Source organism: Corvus hawaiiensis, chromosome 10 (assembly GCF_020740725.1).
Source record: "Corvus hawaiiensis isolate bCorHaw1 chromosome 10, bCorHaw1.pri.cur, whole genome shotgun sequence".
NCBI lineage: Eukaryota > Metazoa > Chordata > Aves > Passeriformes > Corvidae > Corvus > Corvus hawaiiensis.
The window spans coordinates 4,604,709-4,630,557 of NC_063222.1; the positions used below are offsets into that span (position 1 = coordinate 4,604,709).

Here is a 25,849-nt window from a genome sequence, read left to right on the forward strand (position 1 = left end):
CTGTGAGGGTGGGGAGGCCCTGTCACAGGTTGCCAAGAGAAGCTGTGGCTGCCCCATCCCTGGAAGTGTCCAAGGCCAGGTTGGAGGGGGGCTTGGAGCACACTGGGCTAGTGGAAGGGGCTGGAATGGGATGATCTTCAAGATCCCTTCCCACCCAAACCATTCCATGCTTTTACGGCAATTGAGCAATTTCCAGTGACCTGTGTACTGCTCCTGCCTGGATTGCCATGGGTCATATCCTAAATCAACCCAGCACCTCTGGTCACAGCCCCTTTGCTCGTCATTCCTGGTGTCCATCCTTGGGAGGAGCTGTTCAGCATTGTGAACCGTAAGATCCAGGGCTCCTTGTCGATCTCTGGTTGCCCAGCCAGTTTTCCAGTGGCAAATGCTGTTTTGCCTTTCAGGCTGGGGCTGTGGTTGCCTGGCTGACGTTCCCCTGTGCTCTGTGTGCCTCTGTGTTGCAGGTTTGCTGTGATGGCCTGCTGTTGGGCCCTAGATCCTGAGGAGAGACCCAAGTTTCAGCAGCTGGTGCAATGTCTCACTGAATTCCACGCAGCGTTGGGAGCCTACGTCTGAAACAGCAGCAGAAGGTGGAATTCCCTGCTTGGGAGAAGCCATGGCATCCATCTGCAGCTCCATGCATCCCTCGGACTCGCACACGTGATGTGTATAAAGCAACACTACAGGGAGAAAGCACTTCTTCCAAAACACTGTGCCTTAGAATGCCTTAGTAGTCTCAAGTTTTTTTGTAAGACCTCTTGGTGTTGAATATTTTCTAGATATCACTTTTGCTAAGTTAAATTGAGACCTTTTGGTTTGCCATCAGGATTTGTAAAGTGTAGAGATAGTGAACTGAAACACGAGATTTGGATGGACTTTGCACTCTGACAACAGACACGTGATTTTTTTCAGAAGGGTTTATGGAACTGGTGGAAAAGTGAGGAGAGGGGAAATGAAAAGCCACACTGCAGAAAATTTTCCCTGCTTTTAAAAAAAAAAGTTGAAACTGAATCTTTCTGACCAGCTCTAGTGTTTGTACTTGTATGTATCTGGAATAGCTTTTTAGTATCAACTTCTTCTATTTTGAGACAACAGCACATTATGGTTGGATCCACACATCTTACCTTTTAACCCGTTCACGAATGTTCTTGGAAAAGCTGGTCTTCAGGATACAACATCTCCTTTCTAAAGTGATGATGTAAAAGTGATCCCAGTTTACCTCATACAGAGAGTGGGGAAGGTGGGGTAAAAATGGTGCCCCTCCTTTCACATCAAAGGATTTTTGAGATGGTTTTATGTGCTAACTAAAGGCCTTCAGAGAAGCGCCAGAGCAGCCCCTCCTGGGTGGGAGTCTGTCACCTCAGGCTTCTGCAGTTTCTCTTGTTCAAAAAGGTACTGGTTGTTTTTTATGGGCTTTTATGGCCTGAAATGGGCTTAAATATATAAATATATATTTGTAAAGACACTTGCAGAGTAAAGAATGTTTTTCTATTACACCTAATGTGAAAGCTTGGTCCCTCACCTTGCCCTTTGTGTGGATTGTGCACGTTGGTGGTGGTTAGGTTGGAGTTGGCAGGAAGGGAAGATGGATAACCTGCCTCCCTGTGGAACTGCTCCCTGAGACTTCAGGTGTTATCCTGCTGCCTTCCTTAACCCAAAGATCCATTCCACCCCGGGTTGTTTTAAGTTGAACATTGCCTAAGAGGACTGAGCCTGTTTTTTCAGCAAAATATGTGATAGATTCAGGCTTTTTCTATGTGTAACGAAGTTACTTGCAGGATAGCTCCCAGTTTTCCTGGTGAACTGGAGGCTGCATCCTCTGCCTGGTGGCACCACGAGGCGGGTTGTGCTTCAGCACAATGTGGGGCATGAAGAGTTGCCTTTTGTCTCTCCCCATGTGCAGCCGAGCACCCGCTGCCTCAAGTGTTTGTGCAACTGCAGGGGTGGGACATTGCCCTGACAGGCTCCGGAGCCATCGGAGCATTTCGGGAGACTGCTGTGCAAGTACGAGCAGCTGGATTTGGCTGGGTCATGCAGATGTGCAGCTTCTGTTCTTTCTGCAGTTGCTGAAGAAAATTAATCCTCTCTAATTAGAGTCACGTGAGGTAGAGCCTTGTGTGGTCTGTGTCCCTCAAAACGCCGGAGCTTTCCTGTCTATACTCCAGGGTTTGGTACCTGTGGCCAGTGACCCAAGCCTTGCTTTCTCCTGGAAGGAAGTTTTCCTGCTGGCTCAAGTTTGGGCATGTTGTGATAGGCTGTGCTTGCCTGACAGAATTGGAACTGGTTTTGTTTGGTTGAGTTTGGAGTGGCTGAGTGTGGGGACAGCAGCAGGGCTTTGGGTGTGTGGTCTCTCCATTCTGACCTGGAGAACTGGTACCAGTGGCAGGACTTGACAGTGACGTGGGTGTTGAAGTCAGCAGTGGCAGTTCCTGACATCCAGGTCAGTGTTGCAGCGGGATCTGTGGAGATCACAGCTCTAAAAGTGAGGTTGGAGAACAGCCCAGGGTGAAAATGATCCACCTGTTCTATGTGCCCAGGGCAGAGTTGCATGCACACAGGATGTGTTTTGTGCAAGCTCTGCTCACACCCCAGGGGTGTCACAGGTGACATCTGACCACTGTGGGCTGCACGTGGCTCAGGGATGTGCTGCACCTGGACCTGCTCCACTCAGAGCTGTGGGAGCGGGAAGTGCGTCAGCTTTCCCTTCCCCAGGCTGCTGCTCCCCTGCTTTCATCCACAGAGACTGGGAAGTGGTTCAGTGTGGGTCAGGGTACAGATACAACTCTTAATTTTGGAAATTTGCTTTCGTTTAATCAGGCTTCATCTACAGGGATGAGGCTGCCACCTGCTCCACCCAGGGCAGTGGTGGAGTCCCCATCCCTGGAAGTGTTCAGGAAACAAGTGGGTGTGGCACTTCATGATACTGTTTGTTGGGCATGGTGGGCTGTGGTCAAAGGTTGGACTCAGTGATCTTGGAGGTCTTTTCCAGCCCTAATGATACAATGATTCTACGATAGGCATTCTGCTGATAGCAGAGCTACCTTGAGTAGATTCCTTGCAGGGATTTGTTGTACCTGAGACTGCAAATAACTTTTCCTGCTGGGATTTTGCTGCATGTGCTGTATCTTATCTCCATGGGCTTTTGGGGAAACTCTTGAGGAGCAGGTCACTTGGGTAGAAGACTGGAAAGACAGACTTCTGGAAGGAGAACATTGTCAGTAACTTCTGGTCTTAAAGAACATGGAAAAGTCTCAGTGTGACCCTGGATGGAGTGTGGCTGGGAGGTGAGGCAAGGAGATGAAGAACAGAAAGCTGTGGTTACAGGAAAGAAGAAATGAGGAAGATTGTGGCTCCCAGGTTTTCTTTCTTGGGAGGGTAATGCCAGAAGTAAAGACGAGGCAAGAACGAGTAAAAGGCAAGAGGTGTTGAGCATTAAGTCGGTGGCTTAGGTGGGAAGCCAGCGAAGGACAGAGTGGGGTGGGATTCCCTTTGAGGACAGAGGGCAGAGTTCTTGGGTGGACTCAGATGGAGGAGTCACTCTGGAGTGAAGGATCAAACCATGGAGAAGGGAGAAGGCTGAGAACAGACAGGGCTTCGTAAGTGATGGTTTGAGAGCTGCGGAGGTGTTCAGGGAGATGAAGGGCACCTGGAAACAGCGCTCAGAGAATGGCTGCACTGTGGTTTTTCCATGTAACTCAAGACACCTTGGAGGATCAAAACACTTTCCTTGTTCAGCCTCAAGTCCTTTGTTTCCCATGGTAGCTGTGTCCAGATTTGCAGCCAAGGGCGAGGCTGACATGGCAAAAGAAGGTGGGAATGAAGAGGTGACCTTGTTTTATTTAATTATTTTCTTCCCTAGAGTTTGACACTTGGAATCAGCTCCCCAGAGTGTTCAACAACCTTTGTGCTGGGATCTGAGAAGGCTTCCTGCTATTTTGTCTGGGAGGACACATGATGTGTGCTCTAAACTACAGTGTGGAAAGGTCAGCTGGTGCTCATCAGAGGCAAGTGGAAATACTGCCATAACAGCGGAATTCCTGTCAGGGCATTGAGTTGAAACATTTTTGTGGTAGCTGATGGATGGGAATCATTTTGAAGAGAAGGAAGATTAATAACAATAAGGAGGAAAAGTCACCAATCCAAGTGCTGGTGTTAAAACCCTCACCCAGCACATGAAGGGCGCCCATGCAATCCCACTGGGAAGCAGCGCCCTTGGAGTATTTTGTACCTCACATCAGATATTTTTTCAGCACAACACATGTGCAAATGACCCATGGATTTTGTGTGCTTGAGGCTGTGGTAACTCAGCTTGAGAAATCCCTGTCAGGTGAATTCCTGCTGGTGCCAGTGGATTGTCACAGGATGCTGTTTGAGCTCAGCACAGGAATTTCAGTGAGGAGCCATGGGAAGAAATCAAAGAAATGTGTTTAAAATAAGCAAAAGGGCTCTGATAACTGGTGTGAAGGATTCGGTATCTCCACAGAGTTCCTGATAAGGAGCCGGCCTGGCAGCTGGAATCTGCAGAGCTGCTGCTGGGGGAGTGAGGCACTGAACGCCCTGGCACATCCAGGTTCTTCCAACCAGATAAGGACATTCCTGCAGCCATCCGTGGGCTCCACGCAGTGATGCTCCTGGTAATTGCTGCTTCCTCACGGGTGAGGATGTGGAGAACCTATCTTTGGGAGTGGCTTGCAAATATCAGATGGAAGTGGCATTGCAGAGAGGGAGCATTTTGGGGTGGAGGGAATGTGCTTTATTCCTGGTGGCTCAACCCCGTTCCTGTGCCTGTCCTGACCTCAGGCTGGGTCTTGCTTGGAGCAACATCTTAGTGCTGCTGAGAAGGGACTTGTATTGCTGTGCAGCAGCTCTGAGCAGGAGGCAAGGTTTGGCTGGAAGATTTGGTGGAGGGGAGGAGTGTTTTGGGTCAGTTTTTGGCCTGATTTGGAGCTGAGTGTTGGCTCAGGACTCAGCAGAGCTTGGCGTGTTCTCACATGACTGAACTTGATGTCCTGCTGCCGGACATGGTGGCTTTGCAGAAGCTTCCAATGAAAACATTCTTCCACTAAGAAATCAAGAATTAGACAAATTTAAACAAAATAACATCCCCAAGTGTGTTTTTGAGTCATCTGCCAGCTCCTGTGCATTCCTAGGGTGGGAGAGGCTGGATCACCAACCTGTCTCGTCCTCTCCCTCCTTTCTGCTCTCAGCCCCTTCTGCAGCTCCGGCTCATCCATACTCTCAGCTTCCACCTGGGTTTCTTAAACAGGATCACTTAGTTTATTCTAGCTCTTTCTTTGCTTGGGAAGTTTTATCTCAGGCTCTTCAATTCTGTTACAATCCCATAGCTTTGGACCTGGCGAGCTGGGTTATGTCTGGGAGAAACCCTTCAGGATCCAAGAGCTCTTGCCTTGCCTTGCATCCATGTGGAGCCAAAATGCAGAGCAAGCAACCAGAAGCCCTGGCACTGGCTAGGCTGCAAGGAGTCCCTCAGCCCAAGCTGTTTGGCTCATGGGATCAGACTGGAACCAGCTGGTAAGAGAAGGATCTCTGTGGTTCTGCTCACGTCAGCCTGGAGATGACACGATGTCTGGGACCTGTCCTGATGTGGGAGAGACTCGGAGCAGAGGCTGGCACTTGAGGCTTGCTCTTGGAGCTGTCCAACACCTTCAAAAGAGGCGTTTTCACTGTTGGAATGGGTTTGAAATCCCAGTTCTGTGCAGGTCCCAGGCTTGGCTGCCCTGTAAAAGCCAGTTGCTCTAAGGGTGGAAGTCAGGGGAGGTGGCTCCAATATATTTGTGAAGCCTCTGGAACAGACTTGGAGAAGGCTGGAAGCTGAAGCTGTGAGTGCTGAGTGCATTTCAGCTACAAAGCCAATCGGAATCTCCTCTGGACGTGCCTGAGATGCGATAGCCTGCGCAGGATGCAAATCAAGTGCTGCAGCCAACATATAAAAGATGCTTTCAAGCTCACGTGGTCCTGAGACTGCTCAGCCCAGGCCCTCTGTGTCCCACCTCATTCCAGGCAGCCTTGGGTCAGCACTGCTGTGAGCACATCTTGGTTCCTAAAGCCCCTTGCCCACAGAGAATCCAGCTGTTCTCAGTCTTTCCAAATGGAGCAGAGCTGGTGGGACTTGTAAATAAAGCTGCCTCCAAGCCTTGTCTCTGAGCCAGGAGAAACTCAGGGGTGGATACACCTCCCCTGTGGAGTCAGGCTGAGGAGGTTGGGGCTTCAGCCTGGAGAAGACAAGGTTGTGTGGAGATCTGAGAGCACTACAGGGAAGCCAGAGAGGGACTCTTCATCAGAAACTGGAGTGACAGGACAAGAGGGAGTTGATTCAAACTGAGAGTAGGTTTAGATGGGATATTGGGAAGAAATTCCTCCTTGTGAGGGAGGTGAGGCTGCTCCTGGATCCCTGGCAGTGTCCAAGGCCAGGTTGGATGGGGCTTGGAGCACCCTGGGCTAGTGGAAGGTGTCCCTGCCCATGGCAGGGGGTGGGATGGGATGGGCTTTAAGGTCGCATCCAACCCTTGACATTCTGGGATTCCATGTAGGAAAAGTGCCATGCTGGGGGTGATCGATGCTCTACAAGGAAAAATAAATGCATTGTCTGCCTGTGGTGATGCAGATGGGACAGAGGTTGGGAACAGCTCTCTGGGAAGTGCTGAAGCAAAGTGAATAATAGGGTTTGATGGAAAAGGCTTGAAGGAATAGGGAAGTGGAGCGACATGCAGACATGTCGAAGTCTTAGGAGGTGGGGAGACAGAAAGCTGCTGTGGAAAGAGGATGTTGATACCATGGGCATGACGAAAGGAGGACCTGAGCAGGGACATGGTCAAATACCAGGGGAGAACAGCTATGTTGGCCTGACAGGAGGCTTCAGGCTCTATGCTGGGTAAATGTCATGTTTGGAGTATCTCTTTTTATGCATAAACAGTGTTTCATGGAGCAGCTGGACAGGACACCCCTTGGAAAGAATCCAGGCTTGGTCCTGGCTGATGCACAGCGCCAGGCATGGAATTAGGAGAGAGCTGCTCTGTACCAGTGACCAAACTGGGGTTGGATCTGCAGTCCTGCTGAGCAGGGAAAGAAAAAGAGCAAAGGGGGTGAAAAACAGGGGGAAAAAAACCCCCAAACCAATGAAAAACAAAAACACACACAAAAATCCCACAGCTAAACTAGTATTTAACCTTGAAAGAAATGGTGGCTGAGGCTGCCTTGCTGAAGGATTTATAGGAGCATAAGGAATGGTGGAAATGCAAGGCCAAGGGAGGTTTAGATTGGATATTAGGGAAAATTCACCAAGAGGTTGGTGAGACATTGGAACAGACTACCCAGGGTAGTAGTGGAATTCCTGTCCCTGGAGGGATTTAGAAGCTGTGTGGATGTGGCACTTGGGGACATGGTTAGAGGTGGCCTTGGCAGTGCTGGGGTGGGGTTGGACTCGATGATCCCAGAGGGCCTTTCCATCCTGCTAGTTGTCAGTTAGCAGGAAATAGCACAGGGGAAATTAGACATGGGAAGAGGGAGTTGCTGGCAGCATCTCTGGGGTTCGTGGGAGTGGGAAACCTGTGCTGCATCTGCAAGGGGCCCTTCCAGAGGGTGCCATTGCAGATTAACGACCAAATTTTACTTCTGAAGCAGAGGAGTGGTTTATTACAGGACTGAGGAGACAACTGGCCTTGAACTCTTACAAAACCATGAAGGGATGGTGAAAACCCACTGAAAAGTTTGCTGGCTTGATCCTCTCTCCAGCAGGATGGTGCTGGCAGCTGAGTTGTGGGCCCAGCTGGTCTACAAATGCCCTTTGTAGCCTGGCTGATGGCAGCAACTGGGGTGGGAATCAGGGCCGTCTCCGTAAAAAAGGTGTTTTCAGTGCCAGTGTTCAGCAGAAATCCCGGCTGTTGCTCTTGGAAGACAAATGAAGCTTCAGGTGACCCCGTGCCCGTCCTTCCTTCTCCGACGTCATGTTACCTCAGCATATCCTGGTCCTACCTGCAGAGGCCATTCCTCACTTTGTTTTGGCACCATTGGGATATAACAAAGAGCGTGGATTCTGGGAAGAGCTGTGAGCTCCAGCTCTGCTCAGCTTTTTGGGAAAACAGGATCACACGTCAGAGCCAGGTTTGGGTGTCTGCAGGGAGTTGTTGTGCCCTGGGGCATCCGTGCTGGATCCTCGGTGCCGGTGCCCTGGGATGGTGTTGGCTGCTCCCCAATCCCTCCGTGGTGCCAGCGCTGCGCAACGTCAGAGCCTTGGCTTTTGGGGTGCGTCCTCCAAAGACTCTCAGCCAGAAAGCTGTACCTGGGAGCAGCAGGAATGCTGCTTCCAAGAAACAGGAGGACTTCCTGAGACAGAACCGACCACAGTTGCATTGCTGCCGCAGGTCTGAAGACGTGTGGTCACCCAGGCTGGGGCCACCTCTGGAGCGGCTTCTCCTCCTTAACCCTGGTGTGGTTCCTGGACCCGCAGAGGAGATTCTGCTCCTTGTTCTAACTTTACTTACCAGATACAATCCCATTCCCTTGGATGTTTAAAAATTAGAGTCCAAGTAATTTTCGGTGCAAAAGTCTGATGAGGAGCAGCTGGGGGGGCTCAGCCTTGAGAAAAGAAGGCTCAGAGGGGACCTTCTCACTCTGTCCAATTCCCTGAAGGGAGGGTGGAGTCAGAGGGGTTCGGGCTCTGCTCCCAGGGAACAAGTGGGAGCGGCCTCAGGTTGCACTGGGGGATGTTTAGGTTGGATATTAGGAAAACATTTCTTCACGGAAAGGATTGTCCTTTTACAAGGGCCAGGAGGCCATAAACACCCAAACAATTCCTGGTGTGGGTAAACTCTGCATTTACCTATCACTGCAGTGAAATTTATCCTCTTTTCCCCTCTCTGATCCGTTCCACAACACCTCACATTCAGTTTCTGGCTGAGGAGCGAGTGACGTTGTCGTGGAGCATTGGAATTACAGTAAGGCTTTACAGATAAATTAAAGTTAATGCAGCTCCTGACCCAGGTGTTAGGTTTGTCCTTTTCCCTGGTGGAACACTGCTGTAATGAGGAGTGCCCCACACTGTGGACAATTATCCATACTGGAAAGCTTCAGCATGACTCCCAAACAAGGGAAAAAAGACCTTAATAATGAAAAGCTTAATGCCCTCGGTTGTACACGCAGGGTTTTGCTGCAAGAAGGGACTTGTGGATATTGTCTCCGAGTCTATAGAAACACATCATTCTCTCAAAGCTCCTTTGTTCCTTTGGGTAGCCCGAGCCATGCTGGGTGTGTGTCTCTAATCTTGAAATCTATGAGCTTTAAGGAAAAAATTAAGTTAATTAAAGCAGTTTTTACATGTATTGTCAGGCGCTGCTTCTGAGTGTGGGACCAGACTGCCTGGATCCATGATCACTGAAATGCAGGAATCTCTTCCCATTATCCCTTCCCAAAATCTGCTTAATTTGGACCAGAGCAGTTTGAAACTCTGGTGTTTAGGGAATTAATATCCTATTTCTCAACATGTCTGCTCAATAGAAGCCGAATCCCAGGGGGAAAATTGGGAGCCATAGGAAAGAGAGGTGGGTGGGAGAGCACATTAAGCAGCCGGCACTCCCACAAATATATTTCCTCCTAGCGAGTCGTTGATGAGGTGCTCTGGATTTGCAGGAAGCTTGAGTGCTGCCACTTCTTTTTATCTCCTTTCTGTGTCCTGGCAGAGTTCATCTGACAGTAATTGGTGGCAGGTTTGTGTTTTCCTCCAGCTGCCTGCAGCAGAAACTCTCCCTTCCCTTCACTGCTGTCAGTGAAGTCGTGGTTCCAAGGGCCTTGGTGCTGGGACCCCCATGTGGAGCTTGTTGGCCCCCCATGTACATTCCTCAGCCAGAAGCAACACCTTGTACCACTTCCAAAGTTCATTTGGGCTTCTTTCACCTGACATTGGTGCTGGGCAGGTCCTTGGGGTTCCAAAACCTGAGGCTTTCCTGGTTTATCTGTCCCTGTGGGGTGAGGTGGCTGCGGGCCCAGAGTCCAGGTTTGGTGAACTGGTGTTGCTGCCCGTGGCAGCCACCACAGATTGGATGTCAGAGCCACAGAAAGCAGCAGGAAACTGCCAAATGGGGCTTTTTAAGAATTGCTTTAATTTGCTCCCTTAAAAATCCCAAGGTCTGGAGTCCTGTCCTTACGTGAACACCTCATCAAGGTGCTGCAGCAAGTTCCCAGCCCTGAAAAACCAAAACCTGGAACACAAATGGGCTCTAATAGGGAAAATATCTTCATGAATGTCATTTTATAAAAAAGATTTAATTCGTTTTGGGGTTTTTCCCACATTGGAGGAAAACTCTTTTCCTTCACACGTGGCACAGATGCCGGTAACGCGTCAATCTTTGAGCATTGCCAGGAGCTTGGACACCCCCAGCACAGGAAAGAAGGAAATTGTTTGTGTTTGACTGCAAAAATACGGTAATCTGGGAGGCCATTTGGTGGAGGAAGCAGCTCTAAGTGTCGATTAATTGCTCAGAGTTTGTTTTTAATTTCCCAGTCTCATTCTCATTTCATTCTTTCCCTGTGCAGCCCACAACCCTCCCTGTGCTGGGCTGAACCCCAGCGTGGGCAGCAGGAAAGGGGTTGGGATTCTGCCCCTCTGCCCCCTCAGGTGAGACCCCACCTGCAGAGCTGCCCCAGCCCTGGGGCCCAGCACAGGGAGGACGTGGAGCTGCTGGAGAGAGCCCAGAGGAGGCTCCAGGATGAGCAGAGGGATGGAGCAGCTCTGCTGGGAGGAAAGGCTGCGAGAGCTGGGATTGTTCAGCCTGGAGAGGAGAAGCTCTGGGGTGACCTCACTGTGGCCTTGCAGGGCCTGAAGGAGCCAACGAGGAAGCTGGAGAAGGACTTTGGACAAGGGATGGAGTGACAGCACAAGAGGGAATGGCTTCAAACTGAAAGACAGTGGGTTTAGATTAAATGTTAGAAAGAAATTCTTCCCTGTGAGGCTGCTGAGGCCCTGGCACAGGGTGCCCAGAGCAGCCCCATCCCTGGAAGTGTTCCAGGCCAGGTTGGATGGGGCTTGGAGCACCATAGACTAGTGGAAGGTGTCCCCGCCCCTGGCAGAGGTGGCACTGGATGAGCTTTAAGGTCCCTTCCAACCCAAACCATTCCATGATTGCATGTAGACAAGCCACTCACTTTGCTGAGCTGCTGTGTCTCCTGTTGCAGGCCTCCACAACCTTTCCAGGAGCTGCAAAGGGCAACTCAGAAACCACAGGAGAAGCTTCCACGAGTCTCTTTGCTTGCAGCAGATGGTGCTTGTAAGGATAAGGGCACTGTGTCCTAGGAGGGGCTGGTTTGTCCTGGGCTCTCCCTTCAGGGCAGTTCTGCTGTCAGGAAGTATTTGGGGCTACTATGAGTTCCTCTTTTGGGAATTCCACCCCTAGGAAGCTTCAGGCTTGTTCTGCCTCTACCAGCAGTGAGGTGAGCACGTGCCATGGGAAAGGGATGCTCTTGGAGAGCAAAGCCCACATTCCCTGGGACTGCTGGCAGGGGCTGCTCCAGGTGCTCCCTAAAGGTAAATGAGGGGAAAAAGGCTGGACAGAGACCCCCTTTCTCCCAGCACAGGAGGACCTGGAATGTGCAGCCCCCATGGGTGAATCCTGGTGGGATGTGGTGCAAAGCAACCTCTCTTCTCCCTGCCCCCATGAATCCTTTGCAAAACGTGGCTGTGGCCATCTCACCCACCCCAGGATTTCCTTCATCAGGGGTCTCTTTAGGGTAAATTCCTCTGTAATTGAGTCCTGCAAAGCTGTCAAATGCGTTGTAAACCCAATTGGTGTGTGTGGGCCCCCCTGCTCCAAAGAGATCCAAAATTTCCTGAGCCCTTTGGCCACACTTTGGGGAGGGAACGCTCAAGTCCTTACGTAGTTGTGCCCTGCTGGGCTGCATCCTGGCTCCACTGCGCAGGGTTTGATGCCACCAAAGGCTCATGAACTTGCTTGACATGTTCAAAACGTGCTTCCCTGTTGCAGCTTGTGCCAAGCTGTCCCTGTGGGTGGCACATTCCAGCCTGGCACGCTCCAGCCCGGAGAGCCTCGTTCCTTGGCTTGTCCAAACAAAGGCAGGTGGCTGATGTGCTCGGCGAGGGAAGCAGGAGCGATGCGCCGAGCTCGGCCTGAAGGAAACAAACGGGTGGGAGCTGTACCCTTTGTGGGGAGTCCTCCAGCAACAACAAAGTTGTTGGTCAGGCTGAGACCTGGGCAGGGTCCAGAGAGACGTGGGAGCAGCCAGCACAGCTCCAGTGGCCCACGGGGCAGCTCCTCCACATGCTCTGGGCAAACAAAGCAGCACGTGCGTGGCAGCACCAGTGCCAACACTGGCAGGAGGCAGCGAGGGCTGGCAGGTTGAAGGCACCTTTTCTAAGCTCCCAGGAATGTCAGAACCCGGAGCAAAACATATCTGCATTATCCTTTGACCCCAGCAAGGTGTGGAATCCCCGGGAACGAGCTGGCTTTGCTCCCTGAATGTCCCTCAGGATTCCAGCGCAGCACTGGGTCACCTGTCGCTGCTGCTGTGTCCAGGGCTGTTCCATAAGAAGACAGTAGAGTAGATACTATGAAAAATTTCGTCACAGAAAGGGTTGTCAGGCATTGGAACGGGCTGCCCAGGGAAGTGGTGGAGTCACCATCCCTGGAAGTGCTCCCAAAACGTGTGGGTGTGGTGCTTGAGGCCACGGGTTAATGGTGAACTCTGGTGCTGGTTGATGGTTGGACCTGGTGACCTCGAAGGACTTTCCCAACCTTGAGGATTCCATGACCGTTGGGAGCAGGGCAGTAAGGATGCTCCCCCAGCACGCAGAGGGATCCTCCAGCCCGGCAGCACAAAGGACAGTCCCACCTGGGCTGGGAGCAGCAGGCAGGTGTCACCTGCACAGCCAGGCCATCCCCGGTGCCGCAGAACCTCGAGAGGCCGTGCCCTGCTGGCATCCCTGGCTCCAGGCTGGGCTCACGCCAGCGGGGGGGTTCCGTGTGCTCCGGGATAAGGCCGAGCTTCGGAACATCCTCCCCGTGGAGCTGCTGGGTGTTTGTTTGCTGACGGAGATAGAGGCTGGCATGGGCTCGGCCGCACGTGGGGCTGCGGCTCTTGCGCAACGCCATGAGAATGAAAACAAACCCCAGTCCTTCCTCTTCCCTTCTCCCCTGGCATTTAGTGGAAATGCTGCTGGGCCTGGTTGGTGTTTTTATGTTTGTTTGTTGCTTTCTGTCTGGCCAAAGTCCGTGTTGCTGCAGATTTTCGGTTAAGCTTTTTCCTGGAAAGCTCTGCCGTGGAAAAGGAGGAGTGCCCAGGGAAGACTTGGGGCTCTGTGCAGGTCCTTCAGGGGAGGTAGTGGTGGGATGCACTGACCAGGGCTGAAACAGGGCCATCTCCTGGACTGGAGTTGTCTCTCTCTTACAATAAAAGACATTTCATAAAAGTCTGTTGTCTCTCTTTTATAAGCCCCTGTAAGCACCAAAAGACTGCAGTAAGGTCTCCCCAAACTTTTTCTTCACCAGGTGAACACCCCTGGCTCTCCCAGCCTCTTGGTGGCAGCTGCTGCTCTTCCCAGTTCTCTGTTCCTCTGCTCTTGTCCCCTCCAGGCACAGGTGTCCAGCAGCCCTGGTGGGGAACCATCTTTCATTATGTGTTTAAACATGAAGTGTTTAAAGTGTCTTGTCAGCCCTGGGCAGGTGCTCCAGGAAGGTAGGCATGATGTGGTTGTGGCTGTCTGGACTTTATGTTGGATGTTCCCCCTGGACCCTTCTCGTGGAGCTGTTTCCTCCAGCCCAGCCCCTTCTAACCCAAGCCATGCTGGATGCCCTCATTAGACCAAAATAGAACAATGACTTCCAGGGTTTTCCTTTGAGAGTGTCTTGAAGGGGAACAAATGGGAAGGACTCAAATGGGCCATCTGCTCCCCTCCCATCCGGCCACGGTGGGCCAGGCCCTTGATGCGGGTGGGTGAAAGGCGAGGTTTGCCAGGAGCATTGGTGTGAAGGGCGTGAGAGGGGCAGCACACAGGGGCCCATTGAGCCCCACCACACCAGGGACCCACTCAGGTGGAGAAGTCAACAGAGCCCATGAGAAAGTGCTGTCCCTGCCAGCCTGCTGCCCCTGGTGCAGCTCCTGCCCTGGGCACCTCTGTCTTCTGCTCTGAACCCTGGCTGGGCTGTAGGGCAGGGACTGCAGCAAACACAGTGAGCTTGGATTGGGCCTGACCTGGTCCTCAGAGCTGGGGAAGGGAATCCTGGGAGCGGGGAGCATCTCCTGATGTCCTGGTTAGAGGCAGGACCTCACCAACAGGTATTCCCATGGGCAGGGTGAGTTACAGGAGCCCTGGCACAAGGAGATGCCAGGGCCTGGCTCTCCTGTTGGTGCCTGGGGTCTGGCATTCCCAGCCTGGTGTGGAGGGAGTGGGCAGGACCTGGACACTGGCCAGGTCTGTGGGTGTGCTGTGCCCTTGTCCCCGGGCAGTGCTGTGTGTCCCATGTGCTTCCCTCCTGCACCTGGCGAGACACAGTTTGCCAGCAGGATCCTGAAGCTGGAGTGGGAGGCACACCAAGCTGGGAGATCTTCCCAGAAAGCAGGGCACAAGCCCCACAGGGTTTGCAGCTTGTGCTGGAGCTGTCACATCCTTGTGGGCTCCTGTCTCTGGGTGCTGTAGATCGTGTTTCTCTGACCTCAGGTGCCCTCCTGGCTCTGCGTGTTTGGTGAGGAGTGAAGGTTGGGAGGAAGACTGGTGCCCTGCTGGTGCCCTGCTGGTGGCTCAGGTTCTGCTCTGCTCACAAGGATGTTTCTGTCTCTCCTCTGGCCCTGAGGGCCCCCAGGTCCTTGTTGAGCCCAGCCTGGGAGCCAAGTTACATTGGCAGTGCTGGGTGACCTTGGTGTTAGCAGTTCTTCCACCTTTATTTTGGCAAAAGACAGGTCCTGGCAGCCCTGCTGGCAGTGGGGCACCTTGTGCCTGCAGGGGGGATGGGAAGCTTGGCATGCAAAGCCAGGACGATGGGATGGTCAAGCATGATGACAAGCAGCAGCTCCCTTCCTGTTTTCCAGGAGTCTTTCCAGCTGCTCCCTCAAGTTGGTGCCAGCCTGGCCATGTCCCAGACATTCCCTGTTGCCCAGACTCTTGCTGTGGGTCGGGACTGAGTGTCCTGAAGATGTTTGTCTGCTCCAGGAAAAACCCCAGAGCTGAACCTCCCGAGCGGGGAGCGAGGCCTTGGCTGTGCCACTCCTCTGCAAGAGGCAGCACGTTGTGGCCTCTGTCCCTGTGCTGGGCAGAACAGGGAGGGACAAGCCCCGGGCCTGTTCCCAGCACTGCACATCTCTTGGCACACGGGATAACCCTCCCACGGGCTGGAGCCATGAGCGGCCGCTGCCAGCGCTGTGCCCCCTCCAGCCCTGTGCCCTGGCCACGGTGGGTCCTGCTGGGCGAGCACAGGGGCTGCCGAGCGCTGGGGGCTGCCCGGGCATGACCCAGCCCTTGCCAGGGATCAGGCTGGGGATCAGGCAGGGTCAGGTGTCCAGGTGCAGCAGATGGGTTGGTGCAATGTGCCTGTTCCTGCTCGGCAGGGAATGTTACTCACCTGCCCGGGGAGGCACACGCACTCCATGGCTTGGCACCTCCTGCCAAGCCTTAATCTCCGTTGTTTGACAGCTGGGGAGCTGCTGACGTCAATGCCATGGCTCAGGGGGCTTTTGGGGAGGAATGGGCAAGTCTCCGCACACGTGGGCTTAGCAGAAAAACACCGCGCTGAAACCGCAGTGGGAGAGCGCGGGGAAGGAGGAGCAGGAGAAAGGACAAGGGGTGCAGTGCCAAGGGATGCCGCTCCTGGGCTGATTCACAGCCAGCTCTGCCTGGCTGGGCACCATCACCGATGCAGGAAAATGCCACCCTGTGTGTCCAGCTTGCTGGGGATCGCTGCTGGATTCCCTTCCCCTGCCCGTGCTGAGGGTCTGATGTGCCCTGGAAGCATCTTGCTGATCCCATGGGGCCAGCTGGGATCTCTGCCGTGGGCAGCTGGGTGTTGTCTGCACTGCTGGGTGACAGCGGCTCTCCTCTCATCCTTGTCTCAGGGCCTAGGGAAGAGGTGTGGGTCTGTCCCTCCCTTCACTCTATGTCATTACAGAAGCTGCTCACCCCTGTCTGGACATGGCTGTCCTGCCTCAAGGGAACATTTCAGGATGCTCCTTGGAAGCCATGCCCACGTCACTTTTGGCTTTGGTCAGCTCAGCTCTGTGGCTTTCCTCATGAAGGAAATAGGCCACATGAGTAGGTTATGGGAACCACACCCTGTGTCTCCTGTGGACTGATCCTTCCTCCACGAATCCACAGGTACCCAGGGTGATCCATGTGCTAATCGCTGGTCTGGGGAATGCTGAGCATCCGTTGTTTCTCCTTGCAGGAATGGTCTAGGTCCAGCTTCCGTGTGTCTGTCTTGCAAAGTCTCGCTTATCTTTGGAGCCTGCATAAAGCTCTCTGGAGAGTCTTGGCTGCTTCCACTTGTGACCTTAGCAACACATCCTGATGGCAATTGTTCTCCAGGCTGGAAATCCTGTCTGCTCTGCTGCAGGACTCGTGGTCCCCAAGCAGCTTGAGGTCTTGGGCCAAGGCAGTCAACCCTTCCTGCAGGGAAATCACTCTTGTCCTGTGGCACAGGGCAGCCACCCCTGGCACTCCCTGGGCTGGGCTGCTCTGCTTTAACATCCTTAAAAATCTTTTATCAAAAAAAAAAAAAAAAAAAAAAAAAGGCAGCAACCCAGGGAGTGAGGAGACAAAAGAAGAGGAAGTCAGGAGTCACCACAAGTAGCTCCAAAGGGATTTTTTTTTCCTGGCTTAGGAAGCAACTTGGTGGCAACTGTGCTGAAGCTCAACCTAGGTCATACCTGGGAAGTGGAAGACCCTGAAAGCCATTCCAGGTCCTGAGCTGAAAGCCAGGAGGGGCAAAGAACCCTGTAAATAATCCACTTCTCAAATGTAAGTTGTTTTCTTTTGCCCCTCACCCCTGTCAGCACAAAAGAACCTGAGTAACCCTGGAGTAAATTACTCCACATCTTGCCTTAGGTTGCCTTTGGTTATGTTTGCACCACTGGCATGGGGCTGTGTTGCTTCCTGAGCATATGTTTTTGAGGCCTTGGAAACTGAAAGCTGGATGAAATCCACCAGGCAAGGGTTTTAGCAAAGTGTCTGAGTTTTCAGATCTCTGGGGAAATACTGGTTACGGCTTGGTCCAGAGGAGGGGAAATAGCACAAGTTGTGCCATGGTCAGTTTTTCTGGAGAAAGCTGGATTCCTTGCTGAGATTAGTCAAATGCTGTGATTCAGCCCTCCCTCAGCAAATGAGGCATCCAAAAGTATGCAGGGAGTTTCTCTTCCTTTAAATTCTGCTCCAGAGGGTACAATGTGGGCTGTATAACTCAAACTTCCCTTCGAAGAGATAAAAACTGCACTTGGTTCCCCAAAAAGCCTCCCTTGATCACTTTTCTTGAACAAGCATCCTCTGTGTATCACATTACCTTCTTGTCCCCCTGGCCCTGGGGTGCAGTGGCAAACCCCACTATTTTCTAGCTGATATTCCAATAATATTTTCTGTCTGATATTCCAGCCAAGGCTTCACGTGTGCAAGTTTCTGTAGCTGGGGGTGTAGGACATGCTCTGCAGCCCAGCCCAGGCTTCGGAGACCCACGATCAGTTCTGACCATCCCAAAGGCATTTTGAATATCAAAATGATGAACAAACCAGAGAAAATTACCAGAAGCGTGCCAGAAGCTTCCCTAGAAACTCAGCTGGGAAGACTCAGGAGAAGTTCTGTGTGCACCTTTAGCAAGAGGAGGCTGAGGAGGAGACATGATGTTTTGGTTGAATAAAATATGAATAAAATATGAATAAAAGGTGTTGCTTTCTCTTACAGACCTGACCTACTGCTCCAATGACCCTGGCACTGGCACATGCTGTGATTTTAGCCACGACTTAGAAAATTTGGGCTCACCTGAAGTGTCAGGGAAACTGAGACAGGGAACTGAGCGATCCCATGGAAAAGATGCAGCCTGGTGGCACAAGGGTGAGGGGTTAGAACGGGGCATGGTGTTCTCTGGAATCCCTGAGCGCCCTTGTCTGTCAGAAAGTGGGATCTGTGCTTCAGGTTTGCTTTTGGGCTCATCTCTGTAACCCCTGTGAGTGGTGTGGGGGTCAAACTGCTGCTGGTGCAGCTGGGTTTGCAGAGGCTGAGGGGATCCTGGATTGCTCCCTCTCCGAAACACCCCCAGCCTGGGTTTGGGCTGAGCCTACCCCTTCCCCAGGAGGGGCTGCCAGCCTTGGCTGGATCACTGCACAGGAGGGAGTCACTTAATCACTTCCACTGCTGAATAGCAGCATCTCATCAGGATTTGGCTTTCTCTCTGAGCCAGAGTGGCAGATGCCACCTCCCTGGTGGCCAAGGACCAGGGGTCCCAAACCCCTCTTTGAGACACTGATGACCCAAAAACATCAGCACAGGCTCTGCTCTGTTTGCTAAAGAGCTCCCAGGAGCCAGGGATTGTCTGCCTGAGAGCTGGTTCCTTTGGCCTCTTTTCAATCAAAAATCACATGTTTTCCGTGGAGGAAAAGTTGTGAAAAGCTGACAACTGTGAATCCAGGGGTTTCGGTTCTGCTGTCACCCACCTTGGTGACGGAGCTCTCCCTGGGCAAAGCCTGGCCAGGCTGGGTCAGTCTCCTGTGTCCTTACGCACTCCAGTGGTTTTGCAACACACAATTCCTTTTTCTTGTTCTTTCGGCTCTGGGAAGAGCACAGCTGGTGCTGAGAACCCAGCCCAGCCTTTCTGCTCATGGCTTCCTCTGTTTCGAGCAGCTCCGAAGCACTCACAGGCACTGTCCCCTCCTGGGCCTCAGCTGCCAGGACTGATCGACCCTGCCACGCTGGCCCTTGTCAGGGTAAGGTTCCAGATGTGGAACACAGAATCCCAGACTTGTCTAGGTTGGACAGAACCTTAAAGCTCATCTCGTTCCACCCCCTGCCAAGGGCAGGGACACCTCCCACTAGCCCAGGTTGCTCCAAACCCCAGGGATGGGGCAGCCACAGCTGCTCTGGGCAACCTGGAATATGTTTATGGAGAGATCCCCTTGAATGAATTGCAGAGGGCTCTGGGATAATTCAACTCCCAAGAAATGGAGGGAAGAGACGAAGAAGGAGGGAGAGGTCAGAAGGAATTTCCCATCATTTGCTGCCTGGACCACTGAGTGTTGCACGTCCTCAGTGCTGAGATGGAGGTCACAAGGAAAGAGAGGCAGAGCTGTGGGATAGTAGAGGAGAAAAGTAACGTATTTAAACACCAGACTCTTCGAACCCAGGCTCCTTAGCCTTTCTAATCCCTCAAACTGTGCTCGGTGCTCATCCATTTCTCCATACCAGGGGCTGACACTTCCCTGACCGGTCATTTCTGAGAAACGGCCTTTCCTGTTCACTGAGGTCATCTGACAGAACAGCTTTTATCTGCGGCTGGTTGTGTGGTTTGGGAGTTTTTGCTAGCAGAGAATGTTTTGGGAGGAATTGTCTTACTCTATAAAACCTCCTCTTCAGCCCCAAACCCAGCAGCTTTCAGAGAAAAATCAGAAGGGGTGGGTGAAGCTTCCCCCCTCGCTCTACCCACCTCCCTGCAGATTTCCTAAATCCATGGAACTGGGTGGGGGAGGCTGTTCTTTACTCTCAAAAATGCAAGGCTCAGCTTGATTGTGCCAGACTCTTGGCCAACCTGGTTTCTGTGAGCATGAAAGATCTCAATGAGAAGCTCTCCCCACCACATCAGCCGACATGAAAACCTGCTTCTGGAAAAGTACTTTCTTCCTGCCTTTTAAAAGCCAATTGCAGGGTGTTCCTGGTGGAGCCCAAATATTTTCCAAGGGATAAATAATTATGTTTAATTAGTTTTCATTAAGGTGACGCCAATCCACCCTTCTCTTTGGAAACTCAGCTTCTGAAAGGGCTTGAAAACAATGAAGCAGGGAAAATATTGTACCTGTACCTCACTCGTTTCCATCTGTCATGGAAAAGGACCACCACACTCCCAAACTCCTTGGGGAAAGGGAACAACAGATTCCACATGAGACATCCATCCCTCCCTAGTCATGGGAAGCCATGGAGTCTCCTGCTGGGGGACACGGGGGTTTCCCCTCTGGCACCTGTGTTGCATTGTCTGCACAGCCAAGCTGGCACAAACCCAGCTGTGGCCGTAGATCCTTGGTCCTCTCTTGGCATACGACTGAGTCACTGGTTTCTGTTTCATGGAATCGTCATTCCATCTGGAACATTAAATCCTAGAATCACAGAATGGTTTGGATTGGAAAGGACCTGTCCATCCCATTCCATGCCCTGCCATGGAACGGGACATTTTCCACTAGCCCACGTTGCTCCAAGCCCCGTCCAACCTGGCCTTGGACACTTCCAGGGATCCAGGGGCAGCCACAGCTTCTTTAGAAACCCATTCCTCTGCTTGAATCTGTGATGTTTGATCAAAAAATGGTTTCCTCGAGTTCTGCCTCTTACTGGTCTCATTTCTGCTGTTTTCCATTGAGCTCAAACACAACACATTCCCATTTAATGGAGGAATTGAAAATGGGAGCAAAACCTCTTTGGATCTGCTTTTACCTGGGTGCACACTTGCTTTGGGCTTTTCTCTGCTGCAATCATTGATTTTCTTCCCATGTGCTGAATCCTTCCCGAGGAGAACCCTTCCTACAAGAGTTTCTTGTACACGTGTAATGATGGGAGAAAACAAAACCCACCACCCAGATGTCTCCACACCTCCAACTGTGCTACCAACACAGCCGCCTCTTCGTCTGGTCCGGATCCAAGCCCCAGCAGCGGCAGGGGAAATTCCCAGTCCAGAGGAAGCCATACCAGCATTCCAGTCAGCCTTTTCAAAATACTTGCTGAGGAAGAGCACACACCCTCTGTTTGAGTCCATCGAGTGTCCTGTTTACCTTTCTTCTTGGACGCTGCAGGAGAATGTCCCTGTATCACCTGGCCTACGAAAAAGGGAATTATCCATGAAGGCTTGAAACAGCCCCTGTCCTGGCACTTCTCAGAGTTGAAGAGGTGCCAGCAGCCCAGGTGAGAATTCCTGGGATGGGGATTGCAAAAGAGGCTAAGAAACATTTGAGACTTGGCACTGCGTGGTGGGGACGGCTGTGCCCTAAGGAGCTACGGGTCCTCTTTCCCTCTTTGCGCCCTGTACGTGTCGGGTTTGCTCTGTGCCACAAGATTCTGCTTCTGTGCATAGCGGTGCTGTCCAGTGAGTAGAAAGGGACTCGGTGCTGCAGAGTTCCTGTTGGCCTGGGAACCCATCAGAGATACCTTGTGCTCCTGGACAGGGAGCAGGAGAGGGGCTGGATTTGCCTGGGTACCTTGTTGTGCAAAGAATGAGAAATTGCTTCTTAAAGGACCTCACCATGTAAACACTGAGTGTGTTAAATCAAACCCCACATCACACTCTGGGTCTTGTGTCCTCACCATTCCTGCGTGATTCCCAGGAATGCTTCCAACACCAAGCTGGCAGCCAAAGCACAGCATCCTGCACACTCCTTCATGTGGATGGGGCTTAGAGCAACCTGATCTAGTGGAAGGTGTCCCTGCCATGGCAGGGGTTTGGAATGAGATGGTCTTTAAGATCCCTTCCAACCCAAACCATCCTGGGATTCAGTGAGTGATCATCTGCCTGCCGCAACCCCAGGGAACCACAGCTGTCCCAAACTCTCCATATGGAACATCTTTGGACTGTCCCAAAGGTAGCTGGGACACCCCACGCTCCAGTGACACCCCAGCCCAGTACTATTTCCCCAGCAAGGTTGTGCCTTCCCTGTGGGAGAGCACTGCCATGCCCTGGCGTGCCCTGGAATGTGTCCACGGGCTCTGGGAGGAGAACCACCCCCGTGGGTGCTGGTGGGAGAAGCGCAGCCCCCACTTGGGCACTGGTGCCCTCCTCACAACGAGGGGCACAACCTGTTGCCCTCCCCCAGGATTTGGGTGCTGAAGGTGATGTTCCCGAGGCTGGTCCCTCCAGGAGAGCTGTTGGCTGTCGCTCAGCGCTCTGTGAGTGGCTCTGCCTCTTATCTCTGGCGATGGAGGGCTGTGCTGCAGAACAAGGAGTCCTGGGCCAGCATCCAGCTGGGGATGCCAACAGCTCTGGACAGGCTGTTCACAGAACAGTTCCTCCCGGTTCGGTGCTGCCGCGCTCTCTTGTGAAACGTCCTGGCTGCACCAAGGATCAGGGCTGGCTCTGGGCACACAGGCTGGAGGAGGCAGGGAAAGGCTGGTTGCCTGGGGAATCCTGCACAGAATCCTGCCCTTTCAACCCCTGTGTGCCCATGACCTGTGAGGAGGATGCCCCGTGTCTTACACCAATTGTTATTTTCCCAAGGGTCTGTCTCTGGACCACGGCACAGCACTGCTCCATGAAAACCCAGAAATTGTCCATCTGGATGGCACCAACTACATTCAAGTGCCAAGGACCCGCTGCCTCTACCCACGTGTTTGATGGGTTGTGCCCACACCAGGCTGTGATCTTTCTCCTCTAGCTTCCACTTATCCCCAGGTTTGCATCACATCCTTGGCATCTCTTCTGGGAGTTTTCCTGGCTGACAGGACAGGTTGGTGTGCCTGTCCTTGGGTCTTCCCCAACATTTTGGAGGGTCAGCAGCTGCTGCCAGTGCCAGCACCAGCAACCTCTGCAGGAGCTAATTTTCCTTAATTTGAGTAAGTTAGGAACCTGCTTCCTAATGCGTGGATGGACCAGGCAAGATCTGCACTGCTTTTTGTGGAAGCAGAGGGGAACTGGCTGAGTCTTAATTCCTCTTAGCATCTTCCCATCACTCTGCTGCTGCTCTGTTTGTGCCCAGACTGGGTTTGAGTTGACATCATTCATCTAAGAGCAAACCTCCTGGTGGGACTGGAAAAGGAGATGAGTCTCCAGGTGCCTATGGCCTTCTGTTGGCATCAAGAGCCCACAGAGAGGGCAGCTTGGATCCCTGGAAGACCCCAAATGCCAGAGCCTCTGGGGATGGGAGGAGATACAGCCTGAGTCATGCGAGAGAGGAACTGCTGCTGTGCTCCACCTATTCCAGTTATGTTCCATCCCCTGCCTCGCTCGCTCTAGCGCAGGAGCAGGCAACAAACGATGAGTCAGGCATTGTCCAGAGAGTCTCCACGGGACAAACATCATGCTATCATCTTTCCTTGGCTATCTCCTCAACAACTGCATCCTACAGCTGGCCTGGCGGCTTCTCCTCCTGTTTTGTTTGCTTCCTCCTGGCCGCAGACCGCTGTCGCTGGAAGGGGAAGCGTCGACGGTGCCTCTCAGTCTATTCTACCTAAATTTAAACCACTATTTTTGTCTTTCCATGCTCATTGTGTTTTAAATTTGGAATAAAAAAGTCACATGAGGAAAGCTGTTGTCTGATGTTTGGTGCCTTGGTGATGAAGACCTCGGGCCAGGACAGCCCAGTCTCACGAGGGACAGGGTTGTGTTTCCTACAGGCATTCCCCAAAGGAGCAGGGGGGAGGCAGGAGCGGGATGGGGTGTCCCATTTCTCTTCCCAGTTGAGTGTTTCCAGTCAAGAGGCTCCTTCAGCAGCATGTCGGCACAGAGATAACAGAGGCGGGCGCGTTTCAGGGAGCGGTTCCCAGAAGTGGGCTGACATTTCTCACTGGTGTGACCTGGGTGACCTTGCAAAAGAAGGAAAAGCCAAGCCAGAGGTCAAACAACAGGAGCAGGCATTGAGGAAATGACCCCTTGCTGAAATTACTGAACTCGTGTGGGTAACATGTCTTTGGGAGTGAGTCAGAGCTTTTCCCTTCATGGTGCTGAGGAGAGCACCGGGGTCTGGGGCTCCTGGTGTCCCTGGGGTGTCAGGGATGCAGGAGTCTGGGCTGAACGGGGTGAGGACTTTGGTGGCTCCTCACCAAAAGAAGGGTAGTGCTTGGGATGGGATGAGTGGGCAGCCCCCACTGAAATCACCCCACAGGCTGTTTGTGAAGAGCTCAACTGGCCCCAAAAAGTGTGGTGGTGTCCATGCAGCTTCCCATTGTTCTGGCTAGACAGTTCCCACCCCTGCCAGATGAAGCCAATTCTCCTTAACTCCAGCTCATGAGGAGATCTGGAGAAGGGAGGGAGCTGAAGGACAACTGTGCAATTCGAAATGCTGACCAAACTCCCCCAGTGGCCTCTACCATCCCACCCCTACGGGGGCAGTGTGTGGTCCTCCCTTCAGGTGAGTAGCTATGGGGAGTTTCCTCTCTAAAGAACAGCAGCTCCTGTCCCTCTCCTTTTGCTCAGGGTGCAGAGAAACTTTAAAATGCCACTTCCAAGGGAAAACAGGCAGCTTGCTCCATGAGCTGGCAGCTCACTCTTGAAATGATTGATTTTGGGAGAGCTTCAGGGGACCACCATTGACCACATCCTTTTTACACTGGAATGTATCTCCCCTTACAGCTCTGTGCTGGGATGTCAAAGAGAGCTGGATGGGGTCTCTGTGCAGCCAGCCAGTATGGATCCAGCTGGTGGGATCTCAGCCATGCCTTTTGCTCTGGAATTAAAACCTTATGACAGATCCTTCATCTGACTGTCAGCTGTCAGACACAGGAACACAATGTTCCCAATTCAAAACAAGTCCTTTCTAAGGTAAGTAAAGTCGAGCCCATCAGGAAGATGGTTGGTCAAAGGAGTTCTTCTGGGTGGGAGTGCTCCATCATGGCTGTCAGAACAATTTACCGATTTCCCTGTAAAAACAAACATCTGCCTCAATTTCTAGGGTGAGGCTGAGCAGCCGTGGCAGAGGCTGAAAAGTCAGTCAGTCACTCTCTCGGGGTGGCTCTGAAGTGGCTCAGGTGGAGTGTGAAGGCAAAACGTGTGTCATGGGAGCTGGAAGATCCTCACCACACCTGCTCCTTGCTCCAAACTCACTCCCTTCTTGTGTGACTCGGGTCCTTGCTGTCCTCGGAGCAGCTGGGAACAGTCAGGTTCCCCTGATAAGGTTATAGTGCTGATACTCCAAGGCACGGACTGTGTGGGCTGGACTTGGTCCAAGGATGTGGTACTGAATCACTCCTTCCACCAGCCCATCCCCGGCACCGTCAAGGGGACACGAGGTGTGGGGTGGGGTGGGAGCAGAAGCATCACCTCCATCAGGATGTTCTTTAAGGATCATGGAATCTCAGAATGGTTTGGGTTGGAAGGGACCTTAAAGCCCATCCAGCCCTTCCACTATCCCAGGTTGCTCCAAGCCCCGTCCAACCTGGCCTTGGACACTGCCAGGGATCCAGGGGCAGCCACAGCTTCTCTGGGCACCCTGTGCCAGGGCCTCCCCACCCTCACAGGGAAGGATTTCTCCCCAGTATCCTATCTAACCCTACCCTCTCTCCGTTCCAAGCTGTTCCCCCTTGTCCTGTCTCCTAAAGGAGAAGAGGAAAGAAAGGATCCTCTTTCCAACACGTTTGACTAGGATACTGTGATTTTCTTTCCATTTGTGTTAAAAATCTAAGAAAAAGAGGAAGGAAAAAAGGGCACATTTTGTTTCAAACCCAAAGCTTTTCACAATCATTTCGAATGCGTGAGGGGGGAAAAGATGTTTCGGAGTCCCCAGCCCATTTTTGAAAGGAAACAGCGGCACGTTATTTTGCTCTGAAATGGTTGTTTAGGAATGTGAGCTAATCACATAAAAATCACATAAAAAAGCCATGATCTAAAGGAAATGTTTTGAAATTGGGAAAGGATAACGCTGCAGCCAACCTGAGATTGCAACTTTCCTCTGCTGATGAAGCTTTCCAAGAACAGAGTTTTTGTCCGGATTGGAGATGAGAGGGGTT

General features: G+C 52.3%; 1 protein-coding gene across 1 annotated transcript in view; it reads left to right on the forward strand.

Moving 5' to 3' along the window:
* RYK (receptor like tyrosine kinase) overlaps positions 1 to 1,496 on the forward strand; it is a 55,733-nt gene extending 54,237 nt beyond the window's left edge. The window contains exon 15 of the mRNA XM_048314553.1: positions 465 to 1,496. Within this exon, the coding sequence (XP_048170510.1) occupies positions 465 to 576 (112 nt within the window). The 3' untranslated portion in view covers positions 577 to 1,496. The remainder of the gene's footprint in view (positions 1 to 464) is intronic.
* Positions 1,497 to 25,849: the final 24,353 nt, after the last annotated feature.